The 483-nt window shown below is 39.1% G+C and overlaps 1 protein-coding gene across 1 annotated transcript; it reads left to right on the forward strand.

Moving 5' to 3' along the window:
• Nucleotides 1-244: 244 nt before the first annotated feature.
• On the forward strand, nt 245-399 carry SARC_18174 (hypothetical protein; the record flags this gene model as incomplete). Its single annotated transcript, XM_014287745.1, has 1 exon — nt 245-399. A coding segment is annotated over one exon (155 nt), but the record flags the coding sequence as incomplete, so codon positions are not given.
• Between the last annotated feature and the right edge of the window lie 84 nt (nt 400-483).

The raw sequence follows: 483 nt of genomic DNA on the forward strand, positions 1-483 counted from the left end.
GTTCACAAGATGCATTATGCATTCGGCCACACGTATCTGTTTACAATATTATACGAATCCCCTATGTGTGCTTTCTGATTTAGATACTGAGTGCTCATTGTCGTATCTCAGAACATTGATAGCTACTGAGGTGGACTACTATAGTCGGACATCAGAGTATCTGTATACTTCCTCGTGATACATGTTTATATTAATACACTGATATACACATGTTTCTATGTGATATTTATTTACCGTATCGCAGGACCGTGTCAGATGTTGAGGTGGACTTCTACAGTCGCAATGTGCAGTTTAACAACTTCCACACACCCAACAAAGTCAACGGCAGTGCGGTACATCTCGACACAGCAAATGTGCTGTCATTTGATGCGCAAAGTGGTGCATCTGGCAACACCGCAGGTAAAGGAGCGATTATTTGCATATGTATATACATGTATGTGTGTATGTATGTATATACATACTTACATACATACATTATATATA

The sequence above is a fragment of the Sphaeroforma arctica genome (assembly GCF_001186125.1).
Source record: "Sphaeroforma arctica JP610 unplaced genomic scaffold supercont1.14267, whole genome shotgun sequence".
Lineage (NCBI taxonomy): Eukaryota > Ichthyosporea > Ichthyophonida > Sphaeroforma > Sphaeroforma arctica.